We start from the raw sequence: 27,527 nt of genomic DNA, 5'->3' as shown, positions 1-27,527 counted from the left end.
AAGGCACTTAGGGTTATATATACAATAAAGTGGTGAAGCGTGTTGTTAAACCAATGAGGCTAACAACACGGTTCGTCACTTTAGAAATGCAGGGCTACACCATATTGACTAGAATATGGTGCAGCCCTGCATTTCCCCCCGCGCTGGCGCTAACCTTAGCTGCCTAGCGCCAACGCAGGCACCCTTGCACCATAGTGCAAGGGTCCCTGTGTTGAGGGGAAGATTGTTTATGTGCAGGAAGGTTCTCCTTCCAACAAATAAACAATCTTTAAATGCAGTTTTGTAACTTCTATGTGCACTGCTTAATGCAGCGCACATAGAAGTTGCAAAACAGCATTTAAAAAAAAATTATTGTTTATGTGCAGTAAGGGGGACCTACCTGCACATAAACAACCATAGGCAGTTTGCTGTTTCTATGTGTGCTGCACAAGGCAGCACACATGGAAACAGCGAAAACCAAGAGAAATAAAGCATTTCTTCTTGTTTCACCTGTTTAAGACCAGGTTTTCCCAGGTCTTAATTTTGGGATGCCTCCTATTTACGCCACCCTTGTAAATAGGGGGCAGGTTCAAAATCAATGGGTGTTACAGTGGAATGCCCACCACAACACCCATTGCCCTCCCCTTTGACGCCAAATACAGCATGAAAGGGCGCCTTATTTACAAGGCAGCGTTTCGTGGCTTAACACTGCCTTGTAAATAAGGCAAAGTCCCTATCGGCATCACAACGTCACTGAACTTGATGTTGTGGTGGCGATAGGGGCTTGTAAATATGCCCCTTAATTAGATTGCATCTTATTCTTATGACTGTAGAATGGCCAGATCCGAGTGGAAAACATTGGAATGCCAGTGGCCAAACACTTATGAGCCTTTGGCAAGAACATTCTATAGAGCCTCCATAACGAAATATTACTGCCTCATTCATCAAACCAGAGCTACTTTCTAAACTAATGAAATGAAATCTTTAGATTGCTCTTCAGCAAAATATTTAATGTTGTAAAAAAACAGTTACATCCTCCCGTCTGTAATATTTCTGTCATATCTTCTCAAGAGCTTTGCTCTCAGCTCTTAGAGTTTTTCTCCCAGAAGATACAAACTATTCAGTCCAATTTTAAAATCCAATAATAGACGCTAATGCCACATTCATTAGCCAAGTCATTTCCTGGACCTCAAGACAAAGTAAAGGGTAGTGTAACAAAGGCTTGGAACAGCAGAGCACTTGAGCACAGACAATACAGAGGGGTCACTGGCGTAACGAAAATTGAGGGGCCTCCCTGCAGGGTATGTAGAGGGGCCCCCTCCGGGCTCAATTAGGAGCTCTCCGGACAGAGTGCAGTGCTGAGGGGGCCCCCTGGAGCTTCGGGGCCCCCGCACCGCGTAAGCTGCGGGGCCTGTGTTACGCCCCTGAGAGGGGCGACTTCTCCTCTAAGGCAGAGGAGCGTCACCCCACTGCTCTCTGAACAGTTCAAAGGGGGAAAATGAAAATAACGCAAACATAATATCATTTCATTTTTCTGTACTGGCTCTGTGGCTCAATTGGTTTCTATTCTAGGTGTGGAGCGGGGCAGGCTGACTGTGCAGAGCAGGGGGGACTTGTGGGCACTCTTTATGTGCGCATGATGTTTGGCCAGCCGTCTTGGGCCGGCCGAACCGTCATGCGTGTTTGGCATGTTCTCTACCCAGGCTGTATTGCACGGCCGGGTGGAGAACATGCACAGGTTCCCTGTCCCTAATCATGACGCTGCTGTCATGCTGGTGACCGCCCTGTTGTGATTGGCTAGACACGTCTGGGAGCCTGTGTGCTTCTGTGCTGCTTGTACTCGAGACGGGAAGTAAAAGAAGAAGACGGAGGATAGGCGATAGCGGGCTGTACCCAGGTAAGTGGTAAAGTGGTATTTTTCCCATCACCCCCCTGCCTTACCACTCCCATTCTGTAGCAGCCGCCACTGCAATACATAGCTTATGTCCTAAGTAAAACATCTTCATTCAGCTGATCTTTGTCCTATGTCTGAGGAACAGATCAGTAGGAAGGTGTTTAAATGCTCATCACTAACCTTTTATGTGCTGCAATCTCATATTAATTAGGTGCAAACATATTTCCATCCATGAGATGTGGTGAGAGTAGAATACTGGAGAGAGGAGCTTAACATATGGGAAATAAGACAGGTAGAAATATAAGGCACATAATGAAAATGACAAAAAACAATAGAAGAGTATCCCCTCGAAGGCAGAGAAAAAATTCTCAGGACCTAGGCTGAAGTGCTCTAGTTAGCACAATATGCCCCAACCTGTTCGAGGATAATGCATATCCTTGTAGAAGACCCCTCACTCACCAACCTAGTTGGTGACATGCTTCATCATCGGGGTCCCACCCCATAGGCCGAGTGCCTATAGGGTGTGCTACGACACCTGACTACAGTGGAGCTGGTTAGTATTTTCTTTTATGTGTGCATAACGATCAAAACAGTGAGTTAAAAAGGGCCAAAACTACTCACTGCAAGTATTTATTCTTGAGTGCTTGAACCCTTATTAAAAACTGTGTGGCACCTATGCCTAATTAGGTAGACTTTGGTGTCAAAAGTAGTGTTAAAAATAGCTAAGTGTGCTATGTGAGGTGTGATATTTACAATGTTATTGATTAAAAAGGTCTACATATTTCAACCATTGTATATATTCATTGGTTTTCTTCAGGACCGTGTTATTGAACTGGGTGGTCCACACACGCTAAGGTGCGTCCTACCCTAGTTCAAGTTAGAGTACACAAATTGCGAACTCGTGTAAAATAATGCGATTTTCTTTTTGAGAAAAACCTGTAAGGAAACAGGAAAACAAAAAACAGGAAGGGGTCACATACCGGGGTAGACAATACACATGTACTACATTTAACATACATATTGCTAATCTTAGCCCCATTCAAGACAATAGATGGGTTCATGCCAGCATTTCAAATTAGACAATAGGGTCCATCTATTGTGGTCACGCAACAGTGCTTCAGTGTCTTTACTGGACTGTGCCCTACCAATAAAGAACCAGCGCCAAGAAGAGGTGTCGGACTGGTTTTGGCATCTGGGAATATAGTGTAAAAGGGGCGGCGTACTATGGGTGAGTGATTTTAGTGGTGCTGCGATGTGGACGGCTGCAAAGAATTGTGAGCAGTCGTGACGTCGCATTTCTTGATTCGCGACTTATTATTAGCTTTTAGCTTACGCTTTGTTGCGGCACTACCGCTTCATGGGCACCAGCGTTTCCAAGACGGCAAGAGTCCGTCTCCTGTAAGTTGATAAAGAACAAATGCCCAATGTAAGTTTAGTGGCTGCGTTAGAGAGGAGGGTGACGCTTTTGGTGGATTGTAGACTAGAATGCCGGTTAAGTAGACCGCTGCGGAATCTGCAATCGAAAAATACATGGCTTCTATCAGCCCAATGTTAGTAAGTTTTTTAATGGTGATATTGAGGTGAGATTTAAACGTGATGGCCAATCCACCCCCCGTTTTACCTTCTCGGTTGATGCCCAAGAAGCTATAGTCCGGGGGGGTGGCTAGATAGATATCTGGATTTGAAGTGTCTTTTATCCAAGACTCCGTGAGGAATAATATGTCCCAGCTGTAAGTGGTCAGAGTAGACCAAATTTCATTTGCGTGGCGAGGGAGAGATCTGCAATTAATCAAAGCTGCTTTTAATATACGTATAGTGCTCGGGGAGGGAGTTAGTGGCGGGATGCGTTCGCTCCAGGGAGGGAGAGTCAAGTTGCACTGTAGGCAGTGAAAGGAGTGGCCGTCTAAGTTACTTGGGGGGCAGCGGGCAGATGCTGCACAGGAGCCCGATCCTAATTGTATAAGCTGTTCTCTGGTCCAGCTTACGCGGTTCTTGTTAGTCACCTGGGCAGAGGGACTGGCCCTAGGCCCGTGCCAGGCGCAGATGGGCGCAGACGGGCTTGCCTTCGGCGCGCCATCGGCGCGCCCGCTGCGCCCGCCCGCTGCGCGGACGTGTAGATAGATTGTTTTTATACATGACAGGAGGGTGGGAATCGTCCAGAAGCTGGACCGCTACCCTGCCTTCCCCAAGATGGCGGCGGTTATTCCGCGACTACCGGCGTCAGCGCCTCAATTCGGCTGCGCCGGTAAGATCAGGCAATGAATAAGACCCTGGAGGTGAAGTAGTTCTCACCTTCTAGGTCGCGTTCTCAGGAAGTATAAAATAGCGGTCAGTAAAATATATACAATTTTTAAAAGACAAGTCCTGAAACAATATTGCACACTCAGTAATTAATTCTACAAGTGAGGTAAAGAAAGAGCGCCCCCGGCTTCCGCCTCAGGGGAAAGATGCTTTCAGTTTGCAGGAAGGGCGTGGATCAATCCTTAAGTAAGGCGGGAGGGCGGGAATCGTCCAGAAGCTGGACCGCTACCCTGCCTTCCCCAAGATGGCGGCGGTTATTCCGCGACTACCGGCGTCAGCGCCTCAATTCGGCTGCGCCGGTAAGATCAGGCAATGAATAAGACCCTGGAGGTGAAGTAGTTCTCATGTTCTAGGTCGCGTTCTCAGGAAGTATAAAATAGCGGTCAGTAAAATATATACAATTTTTAAAAGACAAGTCCTGAAACAATATTGCACACTCAGAAATTAATTCTACAAGTGAGGTAAAGAAAGAGCGCCCCCGGCTTCCGCCTCAGGGGGAAAGATGCTTTCAGTTTGCAGGAAGGGCGTGGATCAATCCTTAAGTAAGGCGGGAGGGCGGGAATCGTCCAGAAGCTGGACCGCTACCCTGCCTTCCCCAAGATGGCGGCGGTTATTCCGTGACTACCGGCGTCAGCGTCTCAATTCGGCTGCGCCGGTAAGATCAGGCAATGAATAAGACCCTGGAGGTGAAGTAGTTCTCACCTTCTAGGTCGCGTTCTCAGGAAGTATAAAATAGCGGTCAGTAAAATATATACAATTTTTAAAAGACAAGTCCTGAAACAATATTGCACACTCAGTAATTAATTCTACAAGTGAGGTAAAGAAAGAGCGCACCCGGCTTCCGCCTCAGGGGAAAGATGCTTTAATAGTGGAAAAGCTTTGTTGTTATGTGTAGGCAAATCATCTCTGATGGAATAGGTCACATTTGCACTGTTCGGTATGTTTTAAATTTATAATGCTAGTTCCTTTTATTTTTGTATACTTTTAAGGTCCTAGTGACCGAAATAAAGGTTTTTGAACTGATCTGAAAAAAAACTGTTTTACAAAAAAATTAATTAAAGCATTTTCGGTTACTTTTAAGAAAAGGAGGTAGGTTGTTTCACAGTTTAGCTCTATGTTTTCTGAAATTTCTTCCTCCCCATTTCTATCATTTGAATATTTGTACCACAGATAGATTAAGGACAAAGATGGAATTCTAGAAACAGGATAGCATTTAGAGAATCTTATGGCCAAACAAAATGACTTGGGCGAATAAAAGACATGCTACAGAGTGACTTTGAGACTGCACTCTTTTTTATGGACAACCAATGAAGATTTTGAATTACTCCAAAAACAGAATGCTATTTCTACAGGTAGTACAGGACATGGCTGCAGCATTGTGAATATGCACAAAATGCAAAAATAGATATTTTGATTGATGACCCAAGAAGATTGACTGCAGTTATCAATTTACAAATGGATGAATGCATAGAGCACTAATATCTTATGCACAAAAGTTAAATAAAAATGGCAGAATTTTGCAAAGCACTCTAAGCTGGCAAACCAGGTCTCTGAGACACAAAAAACGTGCAGACTTTAGGATAACTTGGTTTCAGTCAAGGCTTATAAACTTCTATCGAGTTCAATGGTTTAGGGCATTGACCCATAAAGAGAGCGCAGACATATTGTCCTAATTATAGTGAAAGTTCTGCTTTTTGGTGAGTTCAGCTTGAGGCTGTTGCTTGACCACCTCTACTGCATCTTCTTTTACTCAGAAAAGAAATAGGTAAAATTGGTTTCTTCATGACACCTGATTGGCTACTAGAGATTTAATAACTTTTCATATGAGATGATTGTACTGTAAGCAGGCAAAAATACATCAGTTGTAATCTACGTTGTGGAGATGCTTCTCAAATCTACATCACTTCTACGTGTTTAAGAATCGCACTGAGATACAGCTGATCCGATTGGCTCAAGATGACAGACCCTTGACTGAGTGTAATCCTTTTTGCATGTTGTAAAAAGAACACATATGCAGAGTAGTAGAGGGCAACAGAATACTTCTTTAATAAGGAGCAAGGAGGTGGGGAATACCAGAATGTTAGTGGGAGGCATATTTACTTATTAGTCGGTTCCAAATGAAAATGACCATTGATATTTCTGAATGGACCAGGAAACAGGCTTGATTCGTCATTTGGCCTGAACCATTTAAAAGTACAGCACAGACAAAGACATTGTCTAAGTGAGCAAGTTCAAACACATTGGCTAGCGATGGAGTGAGAAGGGCTCCGGGAAAAGAGAGCGCAGCGATATGGATGCTTGTAATGTTGATAAGAAAGTAATGCTTGTTCTCTTTAAGTGCAGGATGCCGCCTAAAAAGTCGCAGAAGGGTAAAGAGCCTTCTACAAAAAGTGATGAATATCTCGGGTTTACGGAGTTGCTGGAGTATACGAGGGAGAAAGGCATGGATTGGGTGCTAAAGAACATGCGAGAGGGGGCTAGAGCAGACGCGAACCCTCAGGAAGAAAGAGGGAGAGGCAAGAGAGCGAGGCGCACTCCGGAGAGGTTTAAAGAGGCAACAAAAGGCAAACGGCCCAGGGCGACGCAGCCCCAACCAGCATCATCAGGTGAGGAGGATGTGCTAGAGACAATAGATTCACCTACAGAGAAGGACAAGGATGGCATGGAAGGGCAGAATAATACTGCTAAGCATACACAAATAGGAGGGTGCCCCGTCACTCCTGTGGGGGCGCCATGTGCACAAGGTACGTTACCGCCAGTGGTGGCGCAACCAGGTAGTGGAGTGTCCCAAGTGTGGATACAACCCGGGGGGGTCGCACAGTTACCTGGGATGCAATTGTACGGTTCCCATGGGCAAGCAATTGGTAATGGCCCCCTAAGCTCGATAATCCCCGCCATGACGTATCCATCGGGGGCAGGGCAGGTAATGTTGAACGCTTACACAAACTTAGGGTGTCCACCACAGGTATCAATAGATAACATTGCTGCTGATCATTCTGTGCCCCACACTAGTCAGGCGCAAGGGGGGGCAGGGGGGCAACCGCCGGGTCATCCACTGTTGGCATTCAGCCCGCTATTGTTTGGCTCATCCTCCATGACCCTATCGCCATCCACAGGGATCACTTGGCATGTGCCCGCAGAGGTGAAGGAAAGGATACTTAGAGGCGAATATATTGATGTGTTTGACCTTATCAATGCAGGAGTGGCGGCAGGGAAGTCAAAAGGGGCGAAAGAAGGCGAATATAGTCAAAAGAAGTCATGGACAGAGTGGTCCATGAAAAACTGGATCACAGGTTTTGCCATCTATGCAGCAGTAATACTAGAGAAATACCCTGTGTTAGGTCCACAGATGATGAGTTATATATCCCTTATTCATGGTGCAGCTTCGGAGTTTCCAGGACTGGGGTGGCTAAAGTATGACAAGATGTTCAGGCAAATGAAGGCAGTCCACCCAGGTATATCGTGGGATCAACGAGAGATCAATTTATGGCACACAGTTTTTTACTCCTCCCCCTCAACGCCTAAGGCTAGTGCCCCTGCTCAGAGTCAGTCCTTTCGGAGTGACAAGGGAGTCGTTGATAAAAAACAGGCCTGCTGGCAGTTTAATAGAAACGAGTGTACGAGGGGGGCCGGGTGCAGGTTCAAACACTGCTGCTCCTACTGTGGTGGCACATCCCATCCTGAACTCAGATGTTTTAAGAAAAATGGAAACCCCAAAGAGCAGCCCACCCATACCACTCCAAAAGGAAAGCCATCCAAGGCTTCTGACAAAGCTCCCAACTCCCATTAAGCGTCATGTTTTGACGCACCTCCTCAGTAAGTATGACAAATTTGAGGAGGCCCAATTCCTGCTCCATGGCTTTTCATTTGGTTTTCGGATCCCTTCTTCAGCATCCCCAACTAAAGTCCCGCCGCGCAATCAAAGCTCTGTGCTCCCTAACATGGAGGCGACGCGAAGTAAGATTATGAAAGAAGTTTCCTTAGGGCGTGTCGCTGGTCCTTTCAAGAATTCCCCGAACCCTGAGCTTGTCTGTTCGCCGTTGGGCTTAGTCCCAAAGAAGGAGGTGGGTAAATTCCGACTCATACACAATTTATCAAGCCCTCCAGGGCTATCAGTCAATGATAAATTAGACCCGGAACTGTGCACAGTGCGCTATACATCTTTCGACACAGCCATCGAAAAATTGCAAGGGTTGGGTGAAGGTGCCTTAATGGCCAAGGCGGATATCGAGTCAGCATTTAGGTTAATCCCCGTCCATCCAGATGATACTAGGTTGTTGGGTTTCACTTTCGATGACAACTACTTCATTGACTTGTGCATGCCCATGGGATGTTCTATTGCCTGTGCAGTTTTCGAGACATTTGCAAGGTTCCTAGAATGGGCAGTGGAACAATTCTTGTCATCAGATAAATCCCATGCAGTAGTACACTACCTCGATGACTTTTTATTTTTGGGCCCTCAAGGTTCACAGTCCTGCAGGAAGGCCCTGCTGGGCTTCCAACAGGTAGCTGGAGCTCTGGGGGTACCTTTAGCGGCGGAAAAAACAGAAGGCCCAACAACATGTCTGACATATTTAGGCATCGAAATTGACACCAGAGCAGGTGTGTGCAGGTTACCAAAGTCAAAAGTGGATGCCTTCAAGGAGGCAATTGATAGCTGTCTGGGAACAAAGAAAGTAACGTTGCACATTTTGCAAGTACTCTTGGGCCAACTGAACTTTACCTTGCGGGTTATACCAATGGGCAGAGCGTTTTCAAGGAGTATAGCAAGGGCAATGTCTGGTCTGCGGGCCAAACACCACAGAGTTCGGTTATCATCTGAAGTGAGGGAAGACTTGCGGATTTGGAAGTGTTTCTTGCAGGAATTCAATGGCACGGTGTTGTGGCGGTCAGCCAGCACCTCAAATGCTGATCTGGAACTGTTCACCGATGCTGCAGGAAGCATTGGTTTTGGAGCAATTTTGGGAGCCAAGTGGTGCATGCAACACTGGCCTGATGATTGGGTAGAACGAGGGCTGACCCGTAACATTTCCTTTCTAGAATTGTTCCCCATAGTAGTGGCATTGCATTTGTGGGGGGATATGCTCTCTAACAGGCGCATTGTATTTTGGTCAGACAGCATGTCAGTAGTGATGGTGATTAATAACCAGAGCGCAACCTGCACATGGGTGCTTCGTCTCTTAAAGAATTTGATCTTGAAATGCCTGAGATTCAACGTCCATTTCACTGCTAGGCATGTTCCCGGTGTTGAGAATAAAGCGGCTGACGCATTGTCTCGTTTTAAGTTAACAGAGTTCCGGGCACTTTGGCCGCAAGCAGAGTCGACAATGTCAGCTTTCCCAGCGGAGCTATGGAAGCTTGGTGCCCCACTGCCTCCGAGTTGATAGCAGCATCCGTGGCCCCCAAGACTAAGAGTATGTATCAAAAGTCTTGGGAATGTTATATGTCATTCTTAAAAGGGGTGGGACTAGTGGAAGTCTTTAGGCCACAGAGTGTTTTGGGATTCATAGTGCATCAGAAAGAGAAAGGAAATTCGGTTGCATGTATGAAGAGGCAACTTTCGGCACTGGCATTTTATGCAGGATTGCAGGGAGTCGCTGACCCAACGAAGGACCAGAGAGTGAGAAGGGCGGTGAAGAGTTGGGAGCGCTTAGCGCCTGGGGTGAAAGACTCTAGAAGGCCTATAGATGTAGGAAAACTGGTAAAAATCTTGGACACATTGCCATTGGTTTGCTTTTCATCATACGAGACCCAATTATTTAGGGTGGCCTATGTGTTAGCCTTTTGCGGAGCTCTTCGAATCTCTGAATTACTCCTGGCATCGAAAACAGATAGAGAGGGTGGCCTAAGGTGCTCAGACGTGATAGAATCAACAGATATCCTGAGACTCAGGGTGCGAAGGTCGAAAACTGACCCTTTAGGCAGAGGGTCTTGGATACAGTTGGGAAGAGTGGAAGGCGAGTCATTCTGTCCAGTTAGCCTGATGAGAGAATTCATGCAAACTAGGCCACAAGGGGCTGATGATAGAGTACTGCTTCACATGAATGGTCTGCCCCTCACTAGGTTCCAGTTTACAAGGGTGGTTAAGATGACTTTAGCGAAGATTGGGGTTGACCCGTCCAATTTTACTTCTCATTCCTTTCGCATCGGGGCAGCAACAACAGCTGCGGGCTTGGGGTTGCCTGAGCAGGCCATCAAGAAGTTAGGTCGTTGGAAATCTGCTTGCTACGAGCGTTATGTTAGACCGCAATTAGTTTAACAGCTGTATGATTACTTTCCCCCCCCCCTTCTGCTCTAGATCGTTCTCATCGTGTCTCTTCATGTTTACCGTATGTAACTCACCTAAGAGGGTCCAAATATGTTGGTGCGGCCATTCCTTCATTCGCAGGGCTGGAGCGATCTTCAAGGAGACGCTCGAACAAAGGGTGCACATGGTGCAAGGATGTGATCATCATTGGGTGGGAGTAGGCGGGCAACTGCTAGCTGACGTTCCTAAGGATTTAAAGGCGGCTTTGGCCAGAGGCATGCCTTACCCAGATATATTTGTGCTGCACTGTGGTGGCAACAACATGATCCCTGCAGGAAGGAGAGGTGTGAAAGAGTTCTTGTTTTCGACCTTAGCAGCTGTCAAAAATATCTTGCCCGAGGCTAGGCTGCTGTGGTCAGAAGTTATCCCGAGGTTAGTATGGTCGCGGAACGCACCCAGGAAAGCGGTGAATAAATCGGTAAAGAGGCTAAATCAAACGGTGGCGGAGATCTTGCAGAAGTCCAGTATCAGAACTATCCGTCACAAATTGATACAAATTTCCAGGCCGGAATTGTATGCGGAGGATGGTGTGCACCTTTCAGAGGCGGGCAACGAGATATTTATAGAAACAATTTTAGGAGCTATCTCCGAAGCTCTTGAGCGCGGGGGGAGGTCGAGTCCGCCAGTAAGCGCCTCGCCCTGTGGCGGGGTTTCAGGACAAGAATAACACGGGAACTTCTTGTCCAGTGACAGTTTCCACCTTTGAACAGGTTTTTAGAAATCATCATGGACTCCGGGGCTGGCGGGAGAGTTGAGGCTGACCGGCTGGTGGCCTTGGCTTCTCCAGCCCTACCCTGGAAGCCGCTGGTTGCCCAAGTGGGGGCATATAATTCACCTGCGGCTCTGTTGACCAAAAGGGGGTTAACGAAAAAAGAGAGCAGGCTATCTGGGTTGTGGCCTGCTGGCGCAGCCCTGAAGTCAAACCAAATGCCCATTGGAGAATGGGCGGTAAAAGAGTAAATATGTAGATAAGAGTGAATTTTTTAATGCTGTGATATGAAAAGTAATTTGGACTTTAAATAAAGAAATGCGGTCAATGAAGTAATTGACCTGTGAAGTTAATTTTTAATAAACATACGCACTGTGAAAAATCAAGCAAGACTCCCGAGTTTAATTGGTAAGGGGCCTCTTGTTGATGCATGCATTGGGGCGGGGAGTGGGTGCACTTGGTTTGCCATCTATGCAAGGCGCCACCCCCCTTCGGGGAGTGGCGCCGTTAGTGGTAAACAAAGTGCCCGCGTTGGAGGTTTCACTTCCGGGTCAGCCGACCCGGAAGTGGAATTGGGGTAGCCCAATAGGACCGGGGCTTATTGATGACCCGGAAGTGTTATCAGGGCGCGAGGCTTAAAAGCCTTCGTCCATCTTAGGAAGCCCTCTTTGTTTGCTGGCTAGCCGAGGGGTCGGACCTCCGTGAAGTAGACACCCACCCACCCAACCCCAAAATTAGGTCTTTAGGCAGGTCAAGAGCGGGGTTTCAGGACAAGAATAACACGGGAACTTCTTGTCCAGTGACAGTTTCCACCTTTGAACAGGTTTTTAGAAATCATCATGGACTCCGGGGCTGGCGGGAGAGTTGAGGCTGACCTGCTGGTGGCCTTGGCTTCTCCAGCCCTACCCTGGAAGCCGCTGGTTGCCCAAGTGGGGGCATATAATTCACCTCTGTTGACCAAAAGGGGGTTAACGAAAAAAGAGAGCAGGCTATCTGGGTTGTGGCCTGCTGGCGCAGCCCTGAAGTCAAACCAAATGCCCATTGGAGAATGGGCGGTAAAAGAGTAAATATGTAGATAAGAGTGAATTTTTTAATGCTGTGATATGAAAAGTAATTTGGACTTTAAATAAAGAAATGCGGTCAATGAAGTAATTGACCTGTGAAGTTAATTTTTAATAAACATACGCACTGCGAAAAAACAAGCAAGACTCCCGAGTTTAATTGATAAGGGGCCTCTTGTTGATGCATGCATTGGGGCGGGGAGTGAGTGCACTTGGTTTGCCATCTATGATATTTCTGAATGGACCAGGAAACAGGCTCGATTCGTCATTTGGCCTGAACCATTTAAAAGTACAGCACAGACAAAGACATTGTCTAAGTTTTTGGAAAGCGTGAGGGAGCGAGTACCTGGACTGAACTTACAAAGGATGCTGCAGTGCCAGAGGACAACAATTACGGTCTGTTCTCTACTTTCCTTTGAGTAGCTACCTAACATGGTATTAAAGGAAATGATGAGTTCAATACTTTTATACCTAGGGTTAGGATTGTGCAAATCCAAAATTTAGCACAGTTTACAAAGATAGAAGTCCAGTCAGAGTTGTTAATTAGTTAAAACATTTTAGACATGCCTTATTCAAAGATACATGTACTTTAAAAAGCTGCACCAAAGAAGAGATATCATTAAACTCAATACAGCAATAGAGTATCACAAAGTAAATACAGGTAGCACCACTGACTATCAAGTTACACTCACAATTTCATGATCACCAGCTGAGCAGGATCACTGTGCTGTTTGTAAGGCTACCAGAACATTGAAGATCGTATAGTGCAGATATCGGCAACCCTCACTAACAACCATAGGAAGTGGCAAATAGTACACAATGCATTGCAAGAAACATGTCACACACAGTTTGGTGGAAAAACTTTTCTGCAGGTTTATTTTGTAAATCTAAAATGCCAAGGTGGTGGGTTAACTTACGGGCGATACAAGGGCAGGCACCGATGAGTAACCTACGCTGCCCACCTGCCTTATGAGCGAAACGGCACCGTGGCCAACCCATTGGTGCTTCCATTTTATTGTTGAGTTTCTCCCTTATATCTCATGGACCACGAGTCCATGATATTACTTACGCCTTTCTTTTGGTATAGAGCGTTGTAAGGCAAGCCCCCAGGTTGCTCAAGCTCACACCCACCCAAAGGATTAGCGGGGCACCAGCGTTTACATTCAGGGTCCTGCCATAAAGACTCCTGGGGTTTGGCATACAGCAGCCCTGCTGTGCTGCTTGAGATAGTACCCCTATGAACCAATCAGTCTCCAGATCGCCCTGCAACTCTGCCTGCAACACAAACAAACATTTAATACTTAGAGCACAAGGCAAAGTAAATCCTGCTGCCAGCCCGCTGGGTATGGGGTAGGGAGGGTGACAGCACGTCCAGCGGGGGAACAAAGAGGGCGGCACCTGGGTGGGGCAGGTGTAAGTACCTGTCCCAGTCCACTAGCGATGGAAATGATGCAGGGAGAGCGCCGGAAATTGGGGGACTCCTGTGGGGGTCCGAGCGAGTAGAGCGCGGGGAGTGTGCCAGAATGAAGCACTAAGGGCAGCTCTCTTACAAGGACGCTTTTCGTGCGTTGCAGGCAGCCGCAATTCTCATGCCAATATAGTAGATCAAAGTATAATGTTTCCAATCACTACCTGCTGGCAATCTTTCGGAAAATTATAAACAGCACACAATGCAATGAGTGGATGCCAACCATGGGACAACAGGATGCTGGACAGACCAGGCTTGCCCTTCATCCCTGAACGCTTTGTGAGGGTTTGTGTACATAACCTCAGGCAGGAGCATTGTCCAGCAGTCAGTTTTAGTAAGACACCTTGTGCTTTCCCTTCAGGCACACCCTGAGACAAACAGGAGGGAGGAAGAAGTGTCGATCGGCTCGCAAACATAGCAATACAATTAAAGACATTTATTTTATTTCATGCTACAGATTTAAAAATGCACCCTTAAGAAAAGAAGTAGGAGAATTAAATATAAGGTCACTGCTTGAAGCACGTTTCTGTAATGCCTCATGACTCGTTCCGGACTTGGAAGGCAATCTTTCCATATTGTTTACATAATACTCTTAAAATACCTCTTGTTTGAGTTGACTTTCTTCGAGCTAGAGTAGTGTTTGAGTAGCAGAATGGAATACTGTACAATCAGAAATACAAACATGCGGCCATAACAACCAGCCCAACATTTACCTGGAAACCTGACTCTGGATCAGTAAAAGGTATCTTTTTGAAGTAGATTTTTACCTGCATCCGTCAGCCCCTAAACGGGATTTAGATTCAGGAAGGAAACCAAGGCATTTGGTACTGCCTTTTGCAGGGTTCTTGCAAGGAGTTAGGGTGCTTTTGACAGATTGGGCAAAATGTGCTCTGCACTGGGAATTTAGAACCCCTTAGCTGGGGGCACCCTACCATTCTTAATATTGGCTTGCTCTGGAACTGGCATGGCCTTCGGAGAAACACTGCCCTGAAGGACATTCAAGTATCTCTGATGTCTAATTATGTCGTAGTCCTGCCCACCCTTTCACCTCTGCACTCCCCTGGCATGAGAACAAGTAATCCTTCCGGTGTGCACTCAGCCTATCAGCTGCACAGCCTAACTGAGATGTGTGTTTTTTGTAGAGAAATGAATTTCTGTATAGTGCTGTAGTTTTCAGTATTCATCCCTAACTTCACCATAAAACAGTAAACAGCAGAAGTTATTTTCCAGTTGCATGAACTGACAATGGTGTGGAAAAATGCGCCTGTGAAAATATATGAGAGGAAATAGGCGACCGGAGCCATCCCAGTGTTCCAAAGGGGGACCGGGAATCACGTCCCAATTGCGTTATGGCTTCAATGTCCCCCTCCCCTCATCCTCACCTTTTTATTGATATATTTGGGGTACGCAGCATAGAAAAACGTAGATAAGGAAATTAAGGGCTTGATGTATCAAAGGGTTTTGCCCATTCTGTGTCTATGGAGAAATGTGTTGATACATATGGCCCCTAATTCTTTGGAGTCTGATTTTTTTTAGTTGCATATCTTAGGCATGTACAATGTGTTCAGCCAAAACGTAAGGCTCGATTATATGTGTTTGTTGAATTCCGATCAGAATTACAAGGTGCAATAAAAACAACATTCTTAGATTTCTACCTCCGATAAATTCCGGCAAGTCGAAAGGGCTGGCATTTAATAGGGTAAATGTACTACAGATATGGGACATGCGGTGTTTGATGTGAAAGGTGCCAAAATCCATGTATTGCCACATTTTTAAGGCATAACCCAAGGATATTGGTTTTTATCAAGTGCAGTACATAGCACCTATCCCTCTGGGGCACTCCTAATCAATACTTAACTTCAGCTATTTTTGAATTGAGCTTTCCTCTCAGTCATCCCAAGAAATACACATTAACGTTGGTGATTGCACTCTGCGGCCATCAGATTTAAGGATGGCTGATTGTTAAAGGATCGCAGATATGGTTATGGTCAGCAGACCATTCCACAGGTTGTGTAACATTCCACAGGTTGTGTGACATTACCACAAATGCCTTTACCCTTTACCACGTATATACATATATATCTATACTACTATTATAAAGGAAGAACTTTGAGGCTTTGAGGCGGGTAAACTCGGGAACCACAGCGCCAATCCACACACCCGATACATCGTTGGCATCCTCAGGGTGTGCAGATGGACATAGGCTATATAAATTTAAAAAATACGTTATATTAAAAAAATTTACATTTAAAAAAAAGTAGTCCCCTCGAAGTAGCGCCGGCTGCGACCTGCGTGCTGACGTCGTCCAGGAGCGCGAGGAATGCGAGGAGGAGCGGCGGACATGGCGCACGGGAGGAACACTGACGAGTGGCACACATGTGGTGAGCAGCAGCAGACCGGCGGAGCGGCGAGGAGCACTGAACTGAGGAGCGACGGCTGAGCAGCGGACATGGCGCGGGGGAGGAGCACTGGCGAGCGGCACACAGGCGGTGAGCAGCAGCGGAGCGGCGGAGCGGCAAGGAGCACTGAATTGAGGTAAGGCGGCTGAGGTAAGGCTCCGGGGGACAATGTTGGGGCAGGCGGAGGTCGGGGTACGCGGGGGACGGGGAGTTACAACAAAAAGGCTCCGGGGGACAATGTCAGGGCAGGCGGGGGTCGGGACAGGCGGGGACCCTCTGGCATAATTGTGCTCAAGCTCCCGACTCCCGCTGGCCGCTCCATACTCTGTGAACTCCTACTCTTATCCCTGCAACCGCTGCTCATCCTCGCCTACCTGCAAACAGAGCGCCAGACCCCACTTACCCAGAAAGCTCCCCAGTGCAAAAGGCGCTGCTGCTGGCCACCACTGCAACACTGGGCCTCTGGCATAATTGTGTGAGGTAAGCCTCCGCAGGACAATGTCAGGGCAGGCGGGGGTCGGGGCAGCCGGGGGACGGGGCGGACGGGGGCCCGGGCTGATGGCCAATGTCGGGGCAGGCGGGGGTCGGGGAAGCCTGATTGCTCACGGACAAGGTTGGGACGGGCTGCTAGTACATATATAATTCTAAGTTAATTTTAAATGTGTTTTTTCTCTTTTGGGGGAACCCCCATCTTTTAAGAAAAAATACCCTAACCACCACCTTGCTACCTTTTACACTACCTGCCCCTAAACCCTAAAATTACCCGTACCTCCATTTACCACTAACTACCCCTAAACCCCCGAATTACCTTTGCCACCCTTTACCACTTTCCACCCCAAGCCCTAAAATGACCCTTACTACCCTTTACCACTGCCTGGTCCTAAATCCTAAAACTACTGTTACCACTCTTTATAACTTTACAACTACCCACTTTTAAATCCTACATCTAGCCTTTCTGTTTTATATATATATATATGTATATATATATATATATATATATATTTTTAATATATATATTTATATAAATATATCTACAGAAATATATATATCTACAGAAATATATTTATAGACGGGGCGCAACTTCACGTTCTCGAAAAAAATATGATGTGATGAAATCAAAAAAAGCCAAAATACACAATGAATCAGGAACCAATGCCTCCACCAGCAAAGACAAACATGCCTATACTTCGGATTCAGACTTACGTTCCAATGTGGAAAGCGAAGTAGAATCAGAGGGACATCAGATAGCCCCAATGAGAGTGTTGCCAAACTTAACCCCGGAAGAAGAAATTAATTTTTCCGTCGAGGAACGACGGGCGACGAGAAAATCCAACAGAAAAGCCAAACAACAAAAAGATAAGAGGGAGAGGCTGGTGGAATCACAAAAAGACAACAGTGATCTCAGCAAAGCAGAAGAACACATTTTGGCATTAGGCTTTTCATATTGTCCAGAATCAAATTTCAACTTTGCTAATACTAGGATGGACATTTACCGTTTTATAAGAAAATTATAGTTAGCTAAACATCATGCTCTATTGAAAGAGAAACAAAAAGATCAAGAAAAAGAAACGGAAGTAGCCACAAGCCCCATTGACAACTCACAAGGGATAAAATGCAGCGGGGACACGACTCTGCTAAAAACATTAATGGAACTTCAGATGGAAGCAACAAATACACACACCATGGCTGAGACAGATAGCATGACCTACTGCTCCCCAAATATCTTAGAGACAACACAAGAAGCAATTTCGCCAACACACGAACTTGCGCCCACAAGAAAAGCTACACCTTTTAAAAGAAAATCTACATTCAACCCGATATTGCCCAGAGACAGTATCGACATCTTTAATGAACAAGTAACCAATGAAGTCAAGAAACTTATCTATAAGATCCAACATACCAAGTATAAACTGAATCAAAAAGACAGACAATATAAACAGCTGATCACTAAACTGCAAAATTACAACAACATTATTGTGAGAAATGCTGACAAAGGTGGCAATATTTTCTTGTGGGATTGAAGGAATTATAAGGAAGAGGATTCATTGCAGCTAAGTGATAGAGCAGGCTACGTAATCAGCAATATATGGGCATCAAAATCAATACAAGAAGACTTTTATAGAAAAGTTGGTTAGTGTGGAAGTGAGCAAGCGCTAGAGACAGAGAAACTGGGCTGTGGTTTAACACTCTCCTGATTCAAATACCTTCTAAATATGTTGTAGAAAATGGCAAAGTCTTCTTAGGGTAGCAGAAGAATGATACAGTTTAGTTTCTGTTGTTGGGGGGTATTTAGACACTGAAAGGGCCTGTTGGTGAATTTTAGACACAGTAATGACCAGCTAGGGGCCTTTTAGACGCAGTCAGGACTAGTTTCTTAGATGAGTGCACACGGCTACAGTGTGATTTCATGATCAGTTGGTATACGTAGTTGGGTGGATTGAGTTAGCTGAAATTGACTCTAGAGTTTTTCCTAGAGCCAGTGTATGCGTCTCAGAAAAGGTCTGCTGCACAACAATTTGTTCACACCGACGCAATGCTTGACGTGCATTGAAATGGACACATTTGATCTCAACAGTGAGATAACTCAGTTAGTTAATATAGCCACTTGTAGTAATCTATCTTCTATGTTTATTATGGTGCATGCTCCCATGTTATCATTCTTCTCATATGGTTACAGAATGTTAATGTTTGAATACTCCCTGTGGACTCTGGCTTACAGTTTCCTGGGAGCTGTTGTAACTAATGGTCATTAAACTACATCCAGCTTACCATTTTGTGTGTTTGGAGTCACTTCAAATTGGTGACGAGGACTTTGTGCTCAATGAGAAATCAAGAGGATCTATTCAACCTGTGTTGGATGTAGAAAGTGATTCAACAAATGGAGTGGTTGGTGGTGGTAATCATTTTAAATTAAATAAGGTTCAGGCTTTTGTTTCCAAAATCAAAGTGGGTGATTGGGTCAAAATCAAATCTCCCCATAATGTACCTAAAGGATTATCCAAATTCAGTTCTCCAGTGAAAGTAGATGCAGTGGCTAAGTGTGCTGTTAGGGTCAATGGGAAGAATTGGTGGAATCGTTCTCGAATTTACAAATTGCCAGAGAAGGTGGTTTCACAGATGGGCATTGATGAAATTGATGTCAAAGGTAATTCATATAGTGATTATAAATTACAATATGTTCCTCCTAGGAGGAGTAGTAGGATCCGGGTTCGACCTAAACGATTGGATTCAGGATCTATTGGTTGGTTGGATTCATGATTTGTTTTCATTATCTGTTTTGTGATTTCTAACCTTAAATGAAATTCATGCTTTTGTTTCTCTTTACTGTTTTTCCTTTTCTGCTCTTCTTCTTTTTATCAAGATGTTTATAGCTTATAGGTTTTTATTTTCATCAACTGTTATCATTTTTTGTTGTTGTAAAGAAGGGAGATATTGTAGTAATCTATCTTCTATGTTTATTATGGTGCATGCTCCCATGTTATCATTCTTCTCCTATGGTTACAGAATGTTAATGTTTGAATATTCCCTGTGGACTCTGGCTTGACAGTTTCCTGGGAGCTGTTGTAACTAATGGTCATTAAACTACATCCAGCTTACCATTTTGTGTGTTTGGAGTCACTTCACCACTGCAACTATTTGTGATCTCAGAGTCTGTTTTAAAGGACTGAAACCTCACCCCAGTAAGGTTTCAGAAATGAACAGAAGAAACAATTGAGTAAGGCTATTAACAGGCCTTTAACAAGAAGATAATACGAACTGGCTGAAAACCGGTCCTGCTATTGTGTCTTTTGTAAAGCGCTAGCACAAAGGTGTGGGTGGGGCGCAGATCATTTAGGTTTGCCGTGGGTTTGTCTACACAACACAGATGCAATACTGCTGGTCGACGGCTAAAGAACTATTAATAGTTGTGTCCAAGTAAGAACTGGAGAGAGGATGCAACCACTTTCCTGGATGTGGAGCTGAAAGATATTGATGTTATCATCACTAGTATCAGCCACTGTGCATGTACTCGGCACTGCACACTTCAGTCTAAAGATAAGCATCGCAGAATATACTCGGTTAGACAACCCTCAATGCAATGCTGCTGCAGCATAAGGTGCACCACAAGGGAAGTGGTGGTGAGGTCCTGATATGAGTGGCCTCTGCCCATAGAGGCCTACAATGACTGGAATGCCATCCTTATGTGTAGGAGGCGTAAGAGGTGGGTACACTCGGATATTGGGGAGCGCAGGTGTTGGATACAGTCGCAGGTTCTGGCGCTGAGAAACCGCCCTCCATAAATAAAGTGTTAAGGAGAATAAACAGAGAGTGGCTCGTGAGAAGCTGGAGGTTTTAGGACAGAGTTGGGTTTGGAGAACTAATCTGAAGTTGGAGTGCATACAAGAGATAGTCCCGCCAAGCGAAGATGTCTAGGAGGTGTCTGGAAATGTATGCGACTGTTCAGATTTGAAAGGAAGGTTTTATGTAGTGCTTTGTAGGCATGTATGTGTGACTTCTGATGAACAGAAGCTGGCTGATAGGCAGAGCTAAGTGTCATCCCCAACTAAAGGAAACAAGTGGAAGAGTGTAAAGTGAGTCAAGGAGAGTCAATAGGAGATTGAAAGGAGAATGAAGTGGTGCTGCGACTTTAAAAAGCCAATGATCTTTTATGAAGGCAGGGGTGGGGGGGTCACATAAGATGACCTGAAAAATTGTATAAGTAGGTGGTCATTTTTTTAGGTCTGGTGTCGATTACAGCGTAAAGCACTGTCTCGCCAGAGACCTATTGTGAGCGACGCAGCTTTCCAGGAGACAGCACCTGGCCATGCGCATTTCCTCTCCGAGAACGCGATCGGAGCGGGCCCTGCGCACGCGAACGCGCTCGCTGTGGCCAACTCCTGTCTCCTGGGAAGCTCCAACACCACACACGCATGCGCATACACAGAGACACACACGAGCCCCCACGCACGCACGCACAAATACATACGGAGAACCCCCCCCCCACCCCCGCCGTCGCACACATACACACACGCGCACACACACAGACACACACACACACAAGTGCACCGAGACTCCCCCTCCCCCCCGCCGTCGCACACATACACACACGCGCGCGCACACACACACACACAAGTGCACCGAGACACCTCCCCCCTCTACAACTAAGGCCCACTTACTGCCACTCCGGACTTCAGCCGCCACCGCAGGGCTCTCCCTCAGGCATGGGAGCCCCGCGTCACCACTGCTCCTCTCCTAGCCAGATAACTCCGTGGGCGTGAGCTTCCAGCAGGAAACGGAAGTCCCGCCCCACGGTAGTTTTCCTCACATGCACCACAGCACCAGCGGTAAGCGGGCTTCAGTTTCACCAAGTCACTTATTAGATCCACTGATAATGACAGGTGTTTATATAGTAGCGAAATAATGATTATATTGATAGGTGCACATTGGAAAGCTCCATTGTTCTAAATAAGGTGGCAGAAAAAAGCATTTCATAGCAATTAACGGGCAGAAGGACAACTTTGTCTCGAGTGCTGGCTTTAAATTAGACACTTTGAGAAAGCAGTCGTTTTTAAACACCAATGTCGGTTATTTATTGTAATGTTGAGAAAGGTGGAGGGATGGCTATCCCAATTTCTCCTGTCTTTTAGCAAGTGACTGACAAGAGTGGGCATGATTCTGTGGTGTTGCTCACACGCGTATTACTTGTGCGCTAACAAGCAAGACTAGCACTCTATATTACTGGCAACTTTGCTTCGCATAAGCAACAGCTAACCATTCACAAACAATGTTTATATACTAATTGCAAATAAATAAAAAAATTATGCAAAGCATTGTCATTTACAATGCCAGTAACTCAAACTTTAATGCTGCGCGACCTATTGCATTGTAAATACTTGTTATGAGATCCGCTAAGGTATCAGCAGACCCCCTTGTCCAACAAGATGTTAACTTAACCTGCAGCAAACCATGTTCAATAAGGTATCTTTTCTGAAAAGATTGCTGTACCTAATAAAGCCATAGACAGAACCGTGAAAGCTTTCTTTGCACAGGCACCACAGGAACTTTCAATATCCTGCCCAAATTCTTTAAGGGCCGGGAGATCCTAGACACAGCATGCTTGGTTCCACAGTCCTACGAAAGTAACATCTTGCTCCATCTGTTTGAGTACTGCACTAAAATATATTTTCACATTTTTTCCTATTATTGAACAAAAAATGAATCCCATTGTTCTGCATGAAATAGACTGGGATGCTGTAATGGACAATGCGGCTTGGGTGCCAGGGGATGACATCTACTGTTTCTTCTGTCTCCCTCCCAGCAACAAGGCTGAGTTCTTCTTCCAGTAGAGTTGGATTTATGATTTGATTTTCCTGATACTTGGGCTGGACAGAGATGGCGACAGAAATTATCAAAAGCTGCTGCAGCACGTGCTTCCACAAGGGTGATGGTAAGAACCTCTTTCATTCTTGAATAGAATGATCAATATGGTGTGCACTGGAAGGGTCAGAGGACCCGGAAGCACTGGATGTCCAGCAGGTCAGGTGTGGGTCACTACTTCCGCTCCCAGGGGCTGGGCAGGAAGTGACAATTATGAGGATTGCTGGCTATAACAGGGTCCCGAGAAAAAGGGGAACACATACATGAGAGGGGAGTGTTAGGAGCTACATGTGTGAAGCTAGCGCTTCTTACAGATCTCCTCCTCCAATCTATTGCTCAAGATTCTTGTTTGGGTGTTTATAAGATGGCTAAACATGTTTCAGTTCTGGGTGTGGAGACTAAAAATGTTGTTGTCCTTGATGTACCCGTTCCACGTGCTTTTATATTTCACAACACTGCTATTCATCATGCAAATTTAATGTTCACGGTAAGGGGTGTGGCCTCATTATATTCTGATGTTCTATTAGGGGGCCCACCAAGTTCTGCTTAGCAACTCTACATTAAGCCTCCTCTGTCAGCAAGTGAAGCACACACACTCAGAAAACTACACATCACAAGTACCATTTATCATTTCAGTATTTGATTGGTCCAGTCACCACCAAACCAGCATAAGGAACTACAACAGGATACTTTTACCTTGTGAAGGGTTAGTTTCAGAAGCAAGTGCCCTTTTTTCAATGGTGCACTAAAAACTGGTAAACGTAGAGAAGACTGGATTACGTGAATGGAGTGACCTAGATTTCTATTGGTTAACACAGAAACAGAACACGAAGTGGACCACCAATCCATTCACTTAAATATGCTATGATAGAGGCTGGAGCTGTATCTATGGCCTTTATGGATCTAATGCCTACATTTTAATTAACAGAATCAAACTATATGGTATCTAGCATAGTCCAGAGAGTGACAAGCACTGTTATGTGTAGACAATACGGCGTTACACATTTCAGTGCCAAAGGGCCAATTGACTGCTTTAACATTAAAAACAATGTGTCTCCCGTCAGTGTCCTGGTGCTCACTCTCTTTAATTTGTTTGAGGTTTCTACAGCAACAGTTTTGAACAGAGATTTTGTAGATGTCACTTGTGTGAACCAGCCCCATTTAAAATTTTAATGCACACATATATTAAAAATATCTATAGCAATGCAATGTTTAGGAAACGCCTACTAGATAGCACAGCACTGTGTGTTGGATCTATTAGATTACAGTAGACTTAGAGACCACCCCATTTCTTATCATTGGTTGGCTTCATTGCCAATCACATTTGCTTACTTTTGATTGATTACCTTGTACGTACTTTACTTCCTCTTCTTGTGTTTGTCTCTCTCCTGGAGCTTGGATGCATTACTATGCACTTAGACTGCTAACTTTTTCAGGTCCTACTTTTCCCTTTTTGTTTAAATACTCTGTCAGAGTGCATATGTTTTCCAGCTGTCTCCCTAATGTGCTTCTCTTCCCCTTTCCATGCGTCTCTCTCTACCACCCCCCTTGATGATGGGCCTGCCCCTGCACCCGCTTTACTTTCTCACTCATATCAATCAATCAATCAAAGACATTTATAGAGCGCGCTACCTACCCGTAGGGTCTCGAGGCGCTTTGGGGGGGGGGGGTTTGGGGGGGTGCCGCTACTGCTCGAACAGCCAGGTCTTGAGCTTCTTCCTGAAGGAGAGGTGGTCTTGGGTCAGGCGCAGGTCGGCCGGGAGGGAGTTCCAGGTCTTGGCGGCCAGGTAGGAGAAGGACCTTCCTCCTGTAGTTGCTCTGCGGATGCGTGGGACGGCGGCGAGGGCGTGGCTGGCGGATTGGAGGTGGCGTTTGGGAGCGTAGAAGTTGATTCGGTTGTTGAGGTAGCTCGGGCCTTGGTCGTGGAGAGCTTTGTGTGCGTGGGTAAGGAGGCGGAAGGTGATTTTCTTGTTGACCGGGAGCCAGTGCAGGTCTCTTAGGTGTCCGGAGATGTGGCTGTGTCGTGGGATGTCGAGGATGAGTCTGGCTGAGGCGTTCTGGATGCGCTGGAGCCTCTTCTGGGTCTTGGCGGTGGTTCCGGCGTAGAGTGCGTTGTCGTAGTCCAGTCGGCTGGTGACGAGGGCCTGGGTGACGGTCTTCCTGGTCTCTGTGGGGATCCACCAGAAGATCTTCCGCAGCATGCGCAGGATGTTGAAGCATGACGAGGAGACGGCGTTGACTTGCCTGGTCATGGAGAGGGAGGAGTCCAAGATGAAACCCAGGTTGCGTGCGTGGTCCGTCGGTTTGGGTGCGGTGCCCAGGGCGGGGGGCCACCAGGAGTCGTCCCAGGCGGAGGGCGAGGAGCCCAGGATGAGGACCTCCGTCTTATCTGTGTTCAGCTTCAGGCGGCTCGTCGTCATCCACTCGGCTACCTCTCTCATCCCTTCGTGCAGGTTGGCTCTGGCGGTGGCGGGGTCGTTGGTCAGGGAGAGGATCAGCTGGGTGTCGTCGGCGTAGGAGATTATGTTGAGGTTGTGTTGGCGTGCGATGGCCGCGAGGGGCTCATGTAGACGTTGAAGAGAGTCGGGCTCAGTGAGGATCCTTGAGGGACGCCGCAGATGACTTTGGTGGCCTCTGACTTGTACGGTGGTAGGCGGACTCTTTGTGTTCTTCCGTCGAGAAAGGAGATGATCCATTCCAGCGCCTTCTCCTGGATTCCGACGTTGCTGAGGCGCTGCACTAGGGTGCGGTGGCAGACCGTGTCGAAAGCCGCGGAGAGGTCTAGGAGGATGAGGGCCGCTGTTTCCCCGTTGTCCATCAGGGCTCGGATGTCGTCGGTGGCGGCGATGAGGGCGGTCTCGGTGCTGTGGTTGGCACGGAAACCGGACTGCGATGGGTCGAGGGATCCATTCGTCTCGAGGAAGGCGGCCAGCTGTTTGTTGACGGTCTTCTCGATGACTTTGGCTGGAAACGGGAGGAGCGAGATGGGGCGGTAATTCTTGAGTTCGGTGGGGTCTGCTGTAGGTTTCTTCAGTAGAGCGCTGAGTTCGGCGTGCTTCCAGCTCTCGGGGAAGGTGGCGGTGTCGAATGAGGTGTTGATGATGTCCCGCAGGTGGGGTGCGATGACAACGTCGGCTTTGTTGAAGACGTGGTGAGGGCAGGGGTCGGTTGGAGATCCGGAGTGGACGGAGTTCATCGTGTGGACGGTGTCTTCGGTGTTGACCGGGGTCCAGGCGCGGAGGGGTGTGGTGGGTGGAGGTCCTGCGGTCGTGGCGTGCGTCGGTTGAGTGCTGAAGCTGTCGTGTATGTCCGCGATCTTGTTGTGGAAGTAGGAAGCGAGGGAGTTGCAGAGGTCTTGCGAAGGGGTGATGCCGTTGTTTCCGGCGTTGGGGTTGGAGAGCTCTTTCACTCATATGCTTCTATCTCCTGCCAGCTCCAAATGTCTCTCTCTGTCTCACCTGTTTGCTTTTGTCCTCATACCCTCCCCTCTCCAGGTTGCTGACCCTCTTTGCCCCCTACACCTTCTGTGTTGCTTTACGCCAACTGCTCCCTTTGTGCTGCATCTGGACCTTTGTGTTGCTTCAGCCCCCACACTTCCTCTATGTTGATTTCACACACCCTGCCTGTGTTGCTTCTCCCTCCCAATTCCCCCACAAAAAAGCTTCTGCATATTTTTTTCTTTTTGTTTGCTGATTCAAGTAGGTCGGCAAATGAAAATTTAAATATAATTGCTGCGTCATTTTGAGGGAGCGGGTCTGCATGGTAGGCAAGGCTACAAATAGATGCAATAGGTTGTTTTTTATTCAAGCCATGCTGCATAGCAAAACAGATGCTGCACAGCATAAATAAAAATAATTTAGAATGCTATTAGCTTCCAAAGGCGAGACCTGTTGACTTTGCCAATGCTTGGTTTAAAGTGTTGTGCTACTGACATTAGACAATCAATATGTAAAATCTCTTGCATCTTGTACAGGAAACAATCTTACCTGAAAAGGTAGCCGTGTTTATGCTTAAAAACAGAAGGGGGGGTTGGTATCAATTAATGCTGGACCATAACGATCATGGATACATTTACTTTCATATCCTTGTTTGGATCTGCATATTCCATTTTATTTAGTTGCAACTCTCATTAATGATTTTCATTATCATAATCATCATCAATCATCTCTGTTGTGCCTGCTCATGAGCACTGAAGCATAAGAGACACAAGATGGATCAGCGTACGTTCTCACTGACCTCCTAAATGATAATGCATCATCTGTGTTAAGAATGGGTTCTGCAAGACAATTTTATAATAACACACTTGAAATGATGAGGACATTGCTTCTTAGTCCTAGGCATCCCTGGGGTTACCAGCAGATTCCTAGGTATTGGTTGCAAAGGCTAGGAGTAGCATAAAGTGTAAACCTGGATCTAAGTTCTTCTGAAAGCATCACATGCATTTCTTTATTCATCAGAGGAAGAGGCTAAAATGCCTTCCTAGCAGAGACTGGAAGTCAATGCAAAAATCTGGGATTCTGTGAGAGATGATCTCTTTTATTGAGTTTAGTGACTGTGTTGGAAGCAGACTTTTGCAAGACTTGGAATCTATGGATATGCTTCTTGGTCAAGCCAACCAATAGGATCCTGCAATATTCTCATCTGTGATCCCACAGTGAGGCTTGCAGTAATAGCTCTGTTTTGTTCCTCTTGCAAGGGACTACTTTTGTACAGCAACTTGATTTTAATATGTGAAAGACACGACCACTGCATTAATGTGACTTTTCATGTTCATGGAGGTGCTAAACATTGTTCCCAAGATATTAACTTTAAACTGCTGGTAGATGGAGAGATCTTTCCTAGAGTTTACCTCCTGATAACAAGAATACATTTTTCTTAGCCTTTGAAGACAGTTAAGAGAACCTCTGTTTTAGATCCATTAAAACTCAGTTAATTATTGTTGATCTACTTTACAATGTGGTTAAACTTGAATCGTCTAACAAATTGCTTTAACTCTAGGCTAATTTAGATATAAGCAGCATGATAATAGAATAATTCAACAAGATTCAAAAT

The 27,527-nt window shown here is 46.1% G+C and overlaps 1 protein-coding gene across 1 annotated transcript in view; it reads left to right on the top strand.

Moving 5' to 3' along the window:
- Positions 1 to 27,527, top strand: part of TC2N (tandem C2 domains, nuclear) — a 221,012-nt gene that overhangs the window by 32,505 nt on the left and 160,980 nt on the right. The window contains exon 2 of the mRNA XM_086937679.1: positions 22,417 to 22,545. Coding sequence (XP_086793805.1) covers positions 22,491 to 22,545 — 55 coding nt within the window. The 5' untranslated portion in view covers positions 22,417 to 22,490. The remainder of the gene's footprint in view (positions 1 to 22,416; positions 22,546 to 27,527) is intronic.

This window comes from Lissotriton vulgaris, chromosome 9 (genome assembly GCF_964263255.1).
Source record: "Lissotriton vulgaris chromosome 9, aLisVul1.2, whole genome shotgun sequence".
NCBI lineage: Eukaryota > Metazoa > Chordata > Amphibia > Caudata > Salamandridae > Lissotriton > Lissotriton vulgaris.
The sequence above is the reverse complement of the archived record's forward strand: the minus strand, read 5'-3'. Positions and strand labels throughout refer to the sequence as shown.